General features: G+C 37.2%; 1 protein-coding gene across 2 annotated transcripts; it reads right to left on the bottom strand.

The window, feature by feature from the left end:
• Nucleotides 1-5749: 5749 nt before the first annotated feature.
• LOC122077069 (farnesyl pyrophosphate synthase 1-like) lies at nt 5750-12630 on the bottom strand. Of its 2 annotated transcripts, XM_042642843.1 has the most exons (13): nt 12148-12630; nt 11400-11424; nt 11119-11234; nt 10890-10976; nt 10641-10757; nt 10469-10557; nt 9493-9544; nt 8582-8677; nt 8446-8490; nt 8248-8337; nt 8086-8157; nt 5986-6133; nt 5750-5852 (listed from the first exon to the last, which is right to left on the bottom strand). In XM_042642843.1, the coding sequence occupies exons 1-12, from the start codon at nt 12277-12279 to the stop codon at nt 6005-6007; spliced, it is 1050 nt and encodes a 349-aa protein (XP_042498777.1). In that variant the 5' UTR covers nt 12280-12630; the 3' UTR covers nt 5750-5852; nt 5986-6004. The 2 variants fall into 2 exon arrangements, with proteins under 2 accessions (XP_042498777.1, XP_042498776.1); XM_042642842.1 differs by having other exon boundaries at nt 5750-6133.
• Between the last annotated feature and the right edge of the window lie 525 nt (nt 12631-13155).

Below are 13155 nucleotides of genomic sequence, written 5' to 3'. Positions count from 1 at the left end.
ACCCATCTCCATCTCCATTGATTAGCAATCTTTATAATCAAATTAGTGATAAATAAGCAAAGAAGAAAAATGCCATTCATCAATCAAGTGAGAAAGGTTTACCTGCAGATGGAGGCCTAACCTGCAATTGAATCTCTGTCTTCGCTTCCGCTTGTTCGGATTCTGATCGGTTACCCAATTGGGAGGGAATTTAGAATGGCTTCTTAAGATTCCTTCAACTTCTTTGTATTATCACTTGGAGCCTTTCCTCTTTCCCATAAGAGAGAACCAAAACGAAGAGCGAAGACAGATGCCAGTAGAGATGAAAGAGAAGGAAAAGAAAAGGAGTCTAAGAATCAAAATTGGACACATTCCTCTCTCCCATCCTAAATAAACTCTCCACCTTCCATTTTGCTTTGAATTTTCCAAAACCCAACAGGAAAACTCGTTCTCTACGCTCCATTCCTCCATCAGTTAATTTGTGGTTGCACATATTCAGTTGGTTTCGCTAACAAAATCCAACTCCGCAGGCGCACCACTCGTTTGTTGAATTGTTTCCCTCCCAAAGCAAAAAAACTAAGCTGAAAGATTCTCAATCCAGTTCTCTTTTTTCCCTTTTTTTTTCTGGGAAAAAGTAGTCTGTCTGGGACTGTGGCACCTGCGCCTGGACTCAAGAGGGGGCGAGATGACTGAGTCACCCCAACAAATAGCAGAAATTCCATCCTTGTTGGTTGTTGATGCTTGATGCTTTCATGTGCATTTTCATTGGTCCTCATGCTGTTGCAGGTCATGCTCCTAGACAGAAAACTCTTCTTCTTTTTTTATTAAAAAATCACATTGATGATGATGCTTTTATGTATACTCTCATTGGCCCCTCGTTAGTGCAAGGAACACATGATCAGGGAGTGATATCTTACGTGAATAAAGAAAAAAGAAAGTTGTTTGGTCGCGTGGCCCTTGCGTTGAGATACAGGGGCAAACAAAATTATCGTCCCATCTCCTGTGAAATAAAAAATCTCATTAATGTTAATGCTCTTATGCGTCATCTCATTAGCCCCCATACTAGTGCAGCCCACGCAACCAGACAACAATCTCTTGCCCTATAAATAAATATAAGGAAAAAGAACCATAAAATGTAGAATGGCCCCTGTGCCAAGACACAGGAGAGGGTGAAATGACTGCCTTGACCCACAAGAAAGGTGGAAATCCCATCACTATTGATATTTCTACTTGTGCTCCCCTTAATCCTTATGTTGGTACAGAAGTCACACTACTTTTTACAGAACTCTCTCTCATAAATAAAAACAAATAGAGATGAACCAAGGGATGTTTTCATGATGCGTATCTATATTCTACGATACGCTCTTAACTTATCCTCATATTTTCTTCCTTTAACTTATCTTCTATGTTTCTTTACATTCTATTATTTTACAGCATTGGATCCATATAGGCATATAGCCGACCCTATTTAGTTGGGATAAGGTTATGTTTGTTGTTGTTATTGTAGAGATAAACCAAAATTTATCATGATTTATTTAATTATTGTTTCTATTTATTTTTTATTTTTACTTTTAAATAAAAAATTGGTTGGGGCTCCTCTACTGTGCAATAGAGGTGGCAGCTCAAATCCGATGCCTTGGAACGCCTCAAGGTGCGTGTTTATATGTTGAATTTCATGCTGAGGCGCTCCAAGATGTCGGATCTGAGTTGCCGCCTCTATTACGGAGTAGAGGAGCCGAATCCAATATTCAATGTGTCACAAGCTCATCCCTTCAATGGTACATGAATTTTGATGGATAAACTTGTAAGAAACTAGAACAAAATTTCTTATGTACAAGGAAAACTACACTGCCCTAATGCTCTTGACTAAATTTTCCATCATTCGTGGAGACAACTATGTTCCAGATCATTAGAATAGTCCGTAGGAATTAAATTGACTAAAAATAAGTTTTCATAAATTAAAGTAAAATTCTACCAAAAAAATATAAATTATAATAAATTTGGACTTCTTATGTAGATGATTTACTGGGCCCGACCTTGGTTTGGGGTCATACTCGAATCAGACTCAAACCCCCATGGCCAGCCTAAGTCGAGCCTGGCTTTGAGGTAAAATTTGCCCAAGTCAACCAAATAAATTGCCTAGGCTGGCATGAAATGAGAATCCATCGTGCCATCATAGTGTTGGCAGGAATCCAATCACGTAGCGGAAGGGATTAGATTGGGATCCCTTGCGCTCGAAATCACTGTACAAAAAAAATTAACTATATGGAAACGAAACGAACACATATCCAACACATAGTTCATTATGTGTTAAAATATCTGAGATGTTTGATTTGTGCATTGGCCTTATCTCGCCGTTGTCGACCAAGAGACTTACCTAAACTCTTCTAATGACCCTAGAGGATGTGATGGAGGTTACCATTAGAATTGGAATCTATCACATCTTTAGTCTTGGTTCCTAAGAGTCCTACCTCCATTTGTAGTTATTATCTAACCTATCCTGTTAGGATCAAGGAGATCTCTAAGAATTTAGATAAGGAACATTGTTTTGGACGTAGGTAATCTCCTAGGCTATAAGCAAGAGGTCTCATTGATGTTTTAGAGCAACTTTAAAAAAATAGGAAACACTCTCAATCTCTACTAAGAGTCCCTAAGAGAGAAATAGAGTGTCATTATTTTCTCAACTTGCAATTGTGAAGGCTGAGTTCCTCCAAACTTAAGCCTAACCTGTTCTAAAATCCGTACACTCTTCCTCTTCATTTTCGCTTTGTTTTCAATGTCATGATGCATATGGCTTATATTAATTAGCAAACTCATGTCAAAACTTGGTTTGACCGAGTGGACCAAGTTGTCTAGCACCTTTCTTAAATCGTAACCTACAAGAATTCGACTCTTAGTTGGATCAGCTCAGAGTGGAGTTAATGGATTGTTATATATGTGCATCATTGACCTTAATCTAGGTGGCAACTTTGTATCATTGAGATCTTATACCTCTTATAGGGGGTAGAAACCTATTAATTCCCACACTCCTCCTTAACAGATTCATAGTTAATTAACCTTAAAAAAAATAAGAGAGGTTCTCTATATGCAATTTGTCATCTCACGACTCATCATCTGGTTAATCAAATAATTGGATAGAGCACCCTTTGGATAATCAACTAGTCAAATTCCATGGTTTATTCAAACTAATGATGACCCACTATCTAGTAGATTTTCTCTTGCATGCTATGAGACTTCAAAATCATTAGACAGTTGAAATGGTAATTATAACCATAGGATCGATGGTGACAAGTGAATATGTGTTTGTCAAATTTCAAATTTAAATTCAATCAAGTCGCTCATTTATATTTTATTTTTTCATTTCTATTCAAATCAACTCATCATTACTGATGCGACACTATGATTAGAGACCCTATTGTTTGAGACTGAAAATAACCTTCCCAATCTAATCAGAAGGTCAGATTCCGTTTGTGAATATTTCAAATACTCCTTCAATGATATATTTTCAATATATTTTTTTTTATTACACTTTTAAATCTTCCTCCGAAATACATTTCGAGATGATCTCTAACCACATATTTCATAATTATTGATACTATATTATTCCTTTAATGCCCATATTTCATTCTACCTTATGCATGACCTCCATCGTTTTAACAATATATTGTATTTTATGTAGGTGATATAGACTGATCAATTTTTATAGCACAATTTCTATCTATATATTATGAATCGAATTTTCCTTCAGCCTCTCATTCACTGTGGCAAGTTCATATGCTTGCGGGAGGAATTGAGAGTGTGTTTTTGGGATATATTAAAACCCTATAGGAGTTTAAGAACCCTAGGATGAAGTGAAAAATGTTCCAGCCTGTGGAGGAATTTCTCCATGTATTAATTTAGTATAACCACATACTAGAATAATTTCATGCTTTAAATAGTCCACTAACTTGGCAAGAAATTTTAAAGAATGTGCACCATAACATAGGTGTCCATATAAACAAGGAAGACCAATGGGGTTGGTAGCCTAGTGGTGAAAATGTCCTCAACCTATCACCGCTTGAGTCGGCTGATTGTGGGTTCGAGTCTTGACCACTATTAGTTAAAACGCGTTTTCTCGTATGCTATTATACAATCCGAAAAAAAAACGGAAACGGCAAAAGAATCCGTTTTAAACGCGTATCCATTTTTTAAGGGTAAAATAGGAATTTTATTAAAAAAATTAATTATTTAAAAAAAAAATCTATTAGTAAAAGTGAAAAGTGAAGACAATATGGTACTTGGTTTTTTGTTTTTAACTTCCATACTATCTATAGGAAAAAAATCTCATCTTTTTATAGCCCATTGAGTAAGGAGAAGCTAAAGCTAGCAACATATCATTTTGTTGTAGCCCATTGGGCTATTTTATCTTGGGACTCCTAGAGCTTTTGGAATATTAGATGCATGTATACAAGTAATAATCTCTCAAATTGCATGAGTATATTACCATTTTTTTGAAAACTACACGTTTAATACTCATACCGTTTGTTTACGTCCGTTTGTCGTTCCCTTTTTTTTGACATTTTTTTGACCGTATCGTTCATCGTTTTTATCTGTTCAAAACCCGTACCGTACGTTTCCCTTTTTTTTGCCGTTCCCGTTTTAACTAACAGTGGTTTTGACATGCCCACTATCGCCCATTGGTCTTACGGAAGTGCTGCTTGCCGTACGAAGGCTTGTCCTAGGGGCTATGATCACTACCGTGGAACACCCTTTTTTTAGTTACCAAAAAAATATATATAAACAAAGAAACAAGAAAGAGGGTTCTCTGAGCAAGCGGTACAGAGGGAGTGCACAAATAAGGGGTGAAGGAACAATTTGGTAAATAGGGACCCAAAAGGTCATTTCATGAGGAGATGTGTGCATTACCACCAATTGTTTAGAGAATATTTTCCTTTTTCTTTTAAAAGTGAAAAGTGAGAGGGTTTCCTTTGCCACAAGTGAGGGAGGAATTCCCATGCCACATCAATCACATCGTGAAAAATGGAACCAACATGGTCAAAGAGGAAAAAGAGTGCCAAAGTAGATCGCATATGGTCAAGATGCAAGAAAGCATGGGAAAGGATCCCCACACTAATAACACAAGTTCTTTTTCCCATGTTAAAATTAAGCGAAAAAACTGATATGCCGCCAGGGCGCCTAACATGTGTCATCCTCTCCCCCCCCCCTTTGAAAAAGACCCATTGCCCTCTCGTGTTCAACTCTATGGTGAAAAGTTGACGACATGCCCAACCCTCTCCCTAAAATTAAATACAGACAATAAAAGAATATCTAAGCATTTTCACAGTTTCATTGGTTTGAGTCGAAACTTAAACAAAAGGTTTGACTGATGCAAACAGAAGTAATAAGAATCGGAAAAAGCTCCCCTCTTCGTTCTCATCTCCCTATATCGGTTTCATTAGTTTAGTCAAAATTTAAACAAAAGGTTGACTGATGCCAAGAGAGGTAATAAGAATGAGAAAAGGCTCCCCTCTTTGTTCTCATCTCCCTATATCATTGTCATGGGAAATTTTCTTGAGTTTTCCCAATCCTTTTCTTTTCCTTTCCCTTGCTTGAACAAGAAAGACTTTGCATCATCTTCCTCCTTCGATAGATTTTTCTTTTTTCGTCGTGGAATATGCATATGATTTTGAAGCAACAAAATACAGAGAAGAATAAAATTTCAAAATGCACTGTAGACCCAGGATCTATTCTGAGAATGCATGCCAAACATAATCATAGTCTCACAACCACATTCAAAAAGACTCATCAAAATCCATTTTTCTTACCTAGTATCAATGGGTTGCAAAGAGCAGAGGAATACAACCACAACTATGTGTCGCCTACTGAAAGATTGCCTATATGTCAAAAAGGGCAGAAAACTTACTGGCAAAAATAAAGCAGACACAGTCATACAGCTGAAAATAGGATACAACTACAATGAGAAAAAGAAACAGAAATTATGGGGGAAAGACACAATTAAAACTCTACCCTTTTGCTTCCTTTTTCCCTATTTCTGCCTCTTGTAAATCTTCCCCAGGAATGATTTCAACACAGCTTGCACTGATTTGCTTGGATGAGCTTCAATTGATGATACCAGCTTTTCATAACTACTGCTCTCATACTCGGCAAATGCACCCTACAGAATTAAATTTATGAAAATGGCAGTACCAAAGGAATGGGTGAAGAAACTCCAAATCTTCATGCATGATATGTGACTACTATATATGAGGAAGAGACAAATAATGGTCACAGAGTAACACCAAATTTATCGAATAATGCAGAAGCTTCAAGACCCACAATTTCTAAAAAAGCTCACGATTGATTTTGCTGTGCCACACTCTACTATGCTGTCATATGATGGTATCCTGAAACCTAATATCATCATCGTTCACTTGTTCTTATTCTGACCAATTATATTAAGCTCCCTTTGTTGTTAAATACCCTAACAGATCACAAATGAGATTTATCAACTTGCTCTGGAGATCAGAACATGAAGATCAGCATGCTTCATGTCCTTGAAAGCCAAATTAGAAGATGTCTTTCTCTATGTTCTATCCAAATTAATTTGATTCCGCTTATTCTATGACATTTCTATCAATCTTGTATATATTGATCGTCATATAAGACAACTTATTGCAACCTCCCCTCCTAATGTGTAAAATCTCAGTCCCAAAAGGACACCATGTGACAGAATAAGGTTTTGAAAATTTTGAAAGTTTGACAGCAGAAAATACAAGGGGATATTCTAATTAAACTTGGGGGGGGGGGGGGGGGGAGGGGGTTCTGAAATTTGGCCTGTGCCCAATCTGAGGGTACATTATCATCATAGGACTGACCACAAAAAATCCTCCACGTGGCTCAAACCAAACCACTTCCTGCTAAGCCTATCAAAACAGTTATCCAAAGAACCTCTTTACATGTAATAACATGATCAAGTATACATTGATTTACCAGATATAATACAAATGAATATAGATCAAGTATTCATTTAGAAAGTACCCCAAAAAAAAAAATCTGAGACTAACCTTATTAGAAATTATCTAGTGACTATGCCTATTCTCCTCCAATCAGAAAGTTTTATCTTTCAAGAGTTAGGAAGGGGCAAACATTTTGCATTCCAATGATTTTAGAATACTTGCTTAACAGATTAGAATAAAAATTACTTTCAGATAGCATCTAAACCTCACAAAATAATAGGCAACCTTAACATTTCACAGGAATCGAAATATCCACCTATTTTGGTGGAGATTTCAATTCCCATGAATCTGGAAGTTGGAATGTGAACAAGAGTTGTCCGAAATGTCCATTTTCTTTATCTATGACAACCTATCCTGGTACAAACTGATCCAATTCTCATCACTTTGTTTTTGAGAAGATTCAAAAAAAGCCCGTAATGTAAACTCCTAATCATATATCTGCAGGGCATATTTATTGCCGTGGGAATGCAAGATGTAGCAGGTAATGACATATTCAAACATCTAGCACTAAAGAAATAATTTATAGGAAAGAAGTTCCAGAGTGCTGTTGAGGAAACATTTTTCAACACAACCTCCATTTTTTCTGTGTGGACAAGATTATTTGGGCATCTGCCTATTGCGCAGAGTGGGTATTCCCTGTATAGATCACAAGAGAAATTTGGTGTCTCATTTCCACTCCCCCCCCCCCCCCACACCACGTAGGGGAACTTTCCTTTTTTTATTTCAGTTGCTCCTGTTATTCACACAATTGCAAGAAGTAATCACTTTTTCTACCAATATCAAATCATCACAACAACAGGCGAGAAGTCTGGTCGGGAATTTAACACAAGTAGGTGATGATTGGACAAAATGTCCAATGAATTTGGGTGCTTAGCTAGCTGCCACATAGCAGTTATAGCATGTGCATAGGAAATGGTCCCAACAACAGGCATGTAAGAACCCTGCTCCTTAATTATATAGTGCCAATCACTTTTATAACTTGTTAAAGAATTGAGCTTTCCATATCATCAGAGAAGTTCCCTAATTCAGCAGACTTCGCCATGAAATATTTGTTTGTAACTTTTAAAACTCCCATAACTGGAAATGGAAAAAGAGATGGCTGAGCTCAAACCTGAAGATCAAGATCTTTGTAAAGTGCCTTTACTTTTGCAACACAAGCTGGATCTGCCTTTCCATAATTCTCCTGGAAAAATCCTCTCAACAGATAAGTAAATCTTGTACCACTTTTAGAAGGACAAAATAAAAAATAGGAATTAAGAACGGCACCACTTACATGTAATAGTTTCTTTTGTTCCTCATTGGAGTGTTCAACTGCTTTCACAACCATCCACGAGCACTTAAAATCTTCAATGTCTGTCCCAATCTGATAAGAGTAAATAACCGCAGCATAAAGACTCTCAAACAGGTCAGAGATTGACAAAGCAGAAATCAAAAGGAGCCAATAAGAAAAAGGAATAACTCTGATTCTTACCTTACCAATAACTTCTGGATCACCAAAGCAGTCCAAATAATCATCCTACAAAGAAGACAGCAGGTCATTAAAACCAACGTCAGACAAACTCTCAAGCAAATGAAATACAAAAGATTTCATAAAGTTCTAAAATTACCTGAACTTGGAAGTAGGTTCCCATTTCAATGAGAATGTTCTTTACATCCTCGTGGTTGTCCAGATTCTCACCCGACATAAGCAATGCACATGCAACCTATTCATGCACAGAGAAAAAAAACAGCTTATGTCAACAACAGGTCCATTGTACAAGTAAATAACTACACAAGAGTCGAGACATTAAGGTGTGAAAACATTTTTTTCACTGAAACTAATCAACACAGAATGCAAATTATGTGGATAACCGTTCAGCAGACTCATAGATGATGCAGACATAAAAAACACAAAAAGGCAGCGAATTACGTATTTGATACAAATGCAGGTGTAATCTCTCCTCTGGCAACCAAAGTTCCATTGGGAGGAGGGGTTTGGGAGGAAGCCTGTGAGAAATGCAAGGAAACTGCTAAAAAGAATGTGCTATTCCACTGAATGGATTTTGGAACGCATCAGTGAGTGAAAATATGCTTCCAAGTCAAAGCTTTTAATATATCATGCTGTGATGTGAAAATTAAATGCTCATAAACTGAAAACCCCTAACCACAAAAATTTAATATTCTGATTGGTCAACCACAACCAAACAGCAGTAACTGGGAATCATCCTCCTCTAAACATGTAATTCTTGGGAATTGTGCCTAAAAAACATATTGTAATAAAATATATGTTCTGTACCTCTGGAAAAACACAATTTCTGGAGCAAAAAAAGATTGAAATCTTAAAAAAAGAATCAAAGATGAACCAAGACAGCGGTTATCAGGCAATTCTCCAAAAACTGAAGCTTTATTATCCAATTGCTTATATCTGTCGACTAGTCCAGTAGCTACTGAAACGTTCTTTCAAGCAAGTTTGTAATATGAGCGATTCAGAACCATGTATGACATGGTTGAGTCAAATATAAATACATATTTTACTCACCGGAAGGTAAAATGAATAATAGGCAGTTTTGTACTGAACAATGCGGCGATGACTGCATTAAATCCCAAACATTTTATAGGTCAGCAAAGGACAAACAGAAGAGTAATATGATTAAAATTTAAAAGTAACAACAGATTGAGTCTTCATCTAAAATGCAGGTATGAACCATGCACAGACCAGCATAGTGAAACTGTAAAAGAACAGAAAAAATATTTTCAGATGCCTCAAAGTCTGCAGCAAGGTGCTGTAAGCCTGAATGACCAAAGCATCGGTTGCTTCCAATTGTGGCCTTCTTCGACTGACCGACAGACAAGGAAACCCCCCCCCCTCTTCTTCTCTTCATGTATGTGGGCTGCCTGCCCCATCCCAAATAGACGAACAGGAACAAGCTGAAGAAAGGCGCGAGAGAGAGAGCTGATACTCAACTCACCTCCCCTCTTCCATAACTAGGTGAAGACCTGGAGGGCCAGACACCCCAACGGGTACCTCGCTATTCCTTTCATATGGGAAGTACTGAGGTCAGCAAAGTACAACAATATGGCAACTTTGTCTTGAAGATAAATTGATTAAGGCCCATCAACAGCACATAAATTTAGTTTCATGTATTCCATGCCATACCATCCCACATATCTGGCCAATCTATAAAAGTCAGAGATGTGGTGGAATGCAAATATGGTGTGCAGCAACATACTGTTCCCATCACTGACACCAAAGTCAAATGACTTACCAAAAGCTAAAATTTCTCCCTTTGATCTGCAGATGATTGCAGTAAACAATGGCATTGCCTTTCTCTTAGGAAAGGGAAACTATTTTCGTTCTGTATGCATACAATGCATAAGGCCAATCAACTGAATGGTAAAACTGTAAGAGGTGAGTCATGTGTAGGGTGTGGAATGTGAGTCACGAATGCTTCACATCCATCAAATTTTCTAGATCTACCCTGTTACTGAGATCACTTGAAGAGTTCCTCACTTACAGAGGCAATGTGTATCGAGATAGATCTTTTTCCCCCTCAATCGTGGTAATCAAATCAATCATTTGTCCTGAAGACGTCTGGAACTCCACCTGGTAATTCATGATAGAAATCAGCCATAACTTTCAGCATTTGACTAAAATGTAATTGAAAATTTCATATATGAGACAACCACCTCATTAAATAAATCCAGAAGATCCACATAGTATGGCCTTTCTCTGAAGTGTTTCTTGAGAATTCTGGGAATGTGGTTACGAAGTAGGATCCCATCATTAGCAGCAATAAGACCAACCTAATATAAACATCATATGAGTTTTTGATAACCTTCAATGCCAAGTTAAATGACAATCAGCTGGATAAGTAACACCAAAAGAGTACAACAGAAACACCCTGGAATATGTTTAGCATACACACACACACTCACCTTGGGCATTCTGAACCAACAAGGCTGACCACGACGGGTGTGGGAGTTGTCCATAATATCGTCAAGAACAAGAAAATATGCCTGAAGCTGCATTTTTTATTGTCAAGAAGAGTTACAGATTTACATCCTACAACAGCTGAAAGGTAAACAACTGATGAAACAGTCATGCTAGTAAAAAAAGAAAAAGGTCAAATTCAACCAAATGAAAAAAGAAGATTTCTATATATACCCATTCAATACACCACCCTAAAGTACAAGCATGAAAAATTTCATCTTCCGACAAATCCATCTTATCTTTCAGCAACCTGTAGCTATCGACAACAGAGAGTCCCCGATTCAACTTCCCTGGCAGCAATAGTAATCCATCCATGAGTTGTACCGGGAAAAAAAAATGGAACATGCTCCTCCAACTAATGCTTATTTGCAGTCAGTTATTTTTCCTGGAGGACCACAGATTTCTTTTAATACATAGGTGATACGGGAATAAGAGTTCAAATATCTATAACCCACCTCCAGGTACATTGTAGTCCAGCATCTGCAGGGAGAAAAAAAAAGGGCATACAAGCATAATTGGGAGTTAGAACAGAAAAAAGCTAAGAAATGCTAAGAATTGTACGGAAGAAAGGGATAGAATGCTAATGCTTTCAAATCAACTACTTAATTCAAGGAACTCAGATATTTATAGAATGAATCTATATGTTTAAGTGATGAGATGGTGATATTCAGGGACGTATAATATCCATATGCCTAAAATGTTCCAAAGTTGAATGATACTGAACATCCAGCTGGTGATTTCCTATGGGACGTATAATAACCCATAACCGCTTTCTATGAGATTGCAGGACTTACAGTGACAAAAAAAAAAAAAAAAAAAAATCTAATAATTACAAACAAATCAAACATAACTTCTGAATCTAAATCCATGGAAATCATTCTGGTTAAATGAACAGTCCACATTAAGATTTGCAATGCAATTAAATGAAGGCATTTAAGGCCCAAAAATGCTTGGAAATCTTACTTCCACTGACACCAGTTTTTATAAAAGACTCTAAAATTTGTAAATACACAGGATTTCATAAAAGAGACTGAACTTTTAATAAATCAGGTGGAACTTCCGGACTCAAATCCATGATATCTAAGCATTGAGTGACGACGCCCTTCTACATCAACTTAAATGAGGCAGTTATCAGACAAGGGTTTGGACTCCAACTTCAATCCCGCAACAGCAAATAAGATAAAAGGAGAAAAAAAAAATTACCCGCTCTACCCATTGTCGAGAATCATCATTGAACTCGAAAGCTGGATCTTGAAGAAGCTCAGATTTTAGAACAGAGTAAACCTTGAGAAATGTGGATTTGAGATCTGTGGCTGCGCCGTTCAAAGCCGCCATGAGGAGATTAACCCGAGGAGCCGTGAGAGTAGATGAAGGAGGAACTTTTATGATATATAGAGGAAGAGAAAAGAAGAAAATACCACGAACATGGGGAGCTTCAAACTCTGCAATTATATATTAAGATTATGAATTAAGTTGTGGATGTACAAGTGGGTCATTTCTTGTTTGTTTGAACCCACAACGGCTTGACAGCAAATTAAATAAAAAATAAAAATTACACAAACAAACAAACAAACAAAAACAAAAACAAAACCAGAGAGGCTGAGAAGCTAAAATTGCCTCTAACCCAACAACAAACAAAAAGAGAAGAAAAAAACACAAAGAGAGGCTGAAACTTGAAAGTCTGAAACTGCCATAGCTGATGATCACCAGCTGGGAAAATGGGATCTGTGGGAGAGCGTGGTGACTGCGCCAGACTTTGGATGATTAAAAGACCACTACACCCCTATAAAAATTTGCTTGGTGTAACCAACCATGGATACACCGAGTTAGCACTGGCACCAGGAGAGCAAAGTTGTCACTCAAATAGTCCTTAATCTTAGGAGATATTTTAGATAATGAAAAAGGCAAAAAAATTACTTTCAAACGTTTGTGGTATGGAAAGGGGTTTCGCCTCGTCTTTCGTCTCGTAATGGTTCAAACATACTTACGCTAAGCTTTTACCAAAGAAAAATCTAAAAATATAACAAAAACAGACCATTGTGGAGCTATTGTTATTGGTATTTGTAATGTTTTCCAAAACCACTAGATAGATTTTTTTTCTTTCTTTAAATAAATATGCATTAGACATAGAATGAGCAAAAAGACGGTGAGTCTGTTTCTTGTGGAATCCCTTACAGGTCTATGAGGGGAGAAAAGCTAGTTTGGAGCTCA

This window comes from Macadamia integrifolia, chromosome 4 (genome assembly GCF_013358625.1).
Source record: "Macadamia integrifolia cultivar HAES 741 chromosome 4, SCU_Mint_v3, whole genome shotgun sequence".
Classification (NCBI taxonomy): domain Eukaryota; kingdom Viridiplantae; phylum Streptophyta; class Magnoliopsida; order Proteales; family Proteaceae; genus Macadamia; species Macadamia integrifolia.
This window is presented reverse-complemented; position numbering and strand designations above follow the sequence as displayed.